Here is a 1,927-nt window from a genome sequence, read left to right on the forward strand (position 1 = left end):
GGTACTGTCAGGGTACCTGTAGTCTCTACCCCTGAGACGGGTAGAGACTTAGACGTTTTTCCATCCAGACGGCATGATTCTCCCGTTCCTCGCGGTCCCCTCGCGCATGTAAACGCCGGCCGCGAGAGAACTATGCCTTTTTGTAACGTGACGCTCAATAGTCGACGTCATGACGCTATTCTAGCCCGACCTGTCAGTCAAATCCCGGACACGAATCAGGTCTCGGCGGAGGCGTGATTAGTCTCTAGAACCAGGGTATTTAACCCCTTAAGGACCAAACTTCTGGAATAAAAGGGAATCATGACATGTCACACATGTCATGTGTCCTTAAGGGGTTAAGGGAGCTCTCAGCATTTGCTCATTGCCCTGTCGTGGTTCTAGCCAGCCTAGTCACACAGTGCTCTTGTATTCTCCTGTCTTTTGGTTCTGACCCGGCTTTGTTATTACTTACCTGTCTTCTCTGTTATCCTTGACCCGGCTTGTCTCTCGCTTACCTGTCTTCTCGTTTCCTCGACCTCGGCTTGTCCCTGACCATTCTATACGTAGTATTACGTTAAGTCCGGCCATACTAAGGTCCGGTATACGTATCTGCTACTCTTTGTACTCTGCGTGTTGGATCCCTGTCCCGATCCTGACATTTACCCACTCTGTTAAGGGTTACTCTCCCAGGAGACACATTCGTATTGACACACACTTCTCTAGCCGCTGCTCTTCAATAGGTAGACTCTTGCTGCGCTGAAGCTGTGCTACCTCCAGGGACTCCTGCCAGAGTTCTCGCATTATGAATTCTCCATAGCGCAGTGCCTCCTCGGCTAAAATAGGGCCACACTCCGCCAGTATGCCTTGTAACCTCCACTGGATACAATGCCTGTGATACAATTTTTTTTTTTTTTTTTAAAGGTTTTTAATTGAAGTAAATTATGCCATGAACTCGTATGGAATTGGCTCAAGGAGCTCTGGATCTTTGCCGAAGTTCTGGACAAAGTGTGCCTCTCTGGGATGGGCAGGCTGACGTTTAAGCTCAATCCAAGTTCCCTTCTCCTTTGCTTCCTTTTTCTTCTTTTCGTTCTCCTTGACACGCTGCAGGAAGCTGTCTCTGCTCTTAAAGTGGCGAATATGTTCAACACGCACATTTATTCTTTTGGCAAGAATCTTACCTCTGAGTTTCTTGTTCACTATAATTCCAACAGCATGTTGAGTGACATTGTAAATCCTGCCAGTCTTGCCATGGTAACATTTGTGGGGCATACCTTTTTGAATTGTGCCCATTCCCTTTATGTCCACAATATCACCCTTCTTGTAGATGCGCATATATGTTGAAAGTGGAACAACACCATGTTTACGGAAGGGTCTGGCGAACATATAACGGGTTCCACGCCTTTTTCCTCTTGTGTTCGTCATTTTTGCGATTTACTGCAAGATGGCGGGTCCGGCGGAAAGAGCGCCTGTGATACAATTAACGAAGACAATGGACTTACTCAATAAACTCTAAGCAGAAAAAACATACATTTTTACAAACCCCAAAAAGCACCCTAAAATACAACATATCCAAAAATTACCCAGATCGGTTCAGGGGTTCAGGAATTTCCTGGACGTCTTATTTTTGCCCCACCGTGCACGTGGTCCAATGCCCAAAACAGTTCCATACACTCGACGAGAAAACACTGCTTTACAATTTAAGATGGCCGCCGCCATATGTTTGAATCTGTTCCAGTTAAAAGTCCAAGGGGCAGAAACAGTACTTTTGAACATGGGTTATCACAGGGCTCATAGTCCCAGGGTAGGAGGAGGGCAAGCAGGCCCCTCCAAAAACTCATGGCAAACTGCCTTAAAAAGGGGAGTTTGTCACAACGGTGTTTCGAATATTTTGTGTAAGATGTACTCACACTTGATAAGCTACTTAGAACTTTGCTGTTATTCACATGCA

General features: G+C 46.1%; 1 protein-coding gene across 1 annotated transcript; it reads right to left on the minus strand.

Annotated features, from left to right (window-relative positions):
• Positions 1–879: 879 nt before the first annotated feature.
• On the minus strand, positions 880–1,437 carry LOC134568715 (large ribosomal subunit protein eL21-like). The gene has a single exon (XM_063427368.1). It carries the CDS (start codon positions 1,399–1,401, stop codon positions 919–921), a length of 483 nt encoding a protein of 160 aa, XP_063283438.1. The 5' UTR covers positions 1,402–1,437; the 3' UTR covers positions 880–918.
• Positions 1,438–1,927: the final 490 nt, after the last annotated feature.

This window comes from Pelobates fuscus, chromosome 7 (assembly GCF_036172605.1).
Source record: "Pelobates fuscus isolate aPelFus1 chromosome 7, aPelFus1.pri, whole genome shotgun sequence".
Classification (NCBI taxonomy): domain Eukaryota; kingdom Metazoa; phylum Chordata; class Amphibia; order Anura; family Pelobatidae; genus Pelobates; species Pelobates fuscus.

What these genes read in the sequence shown, in the direction of transcription:
- LOC134568715 (XM_063427368.1), bottom strand. Translation starts at nt 1,401, where the DNA reads ATGACGAACACAAGAGGAAAAAGGCGTGGAACCCGTTATATGTTCGCC.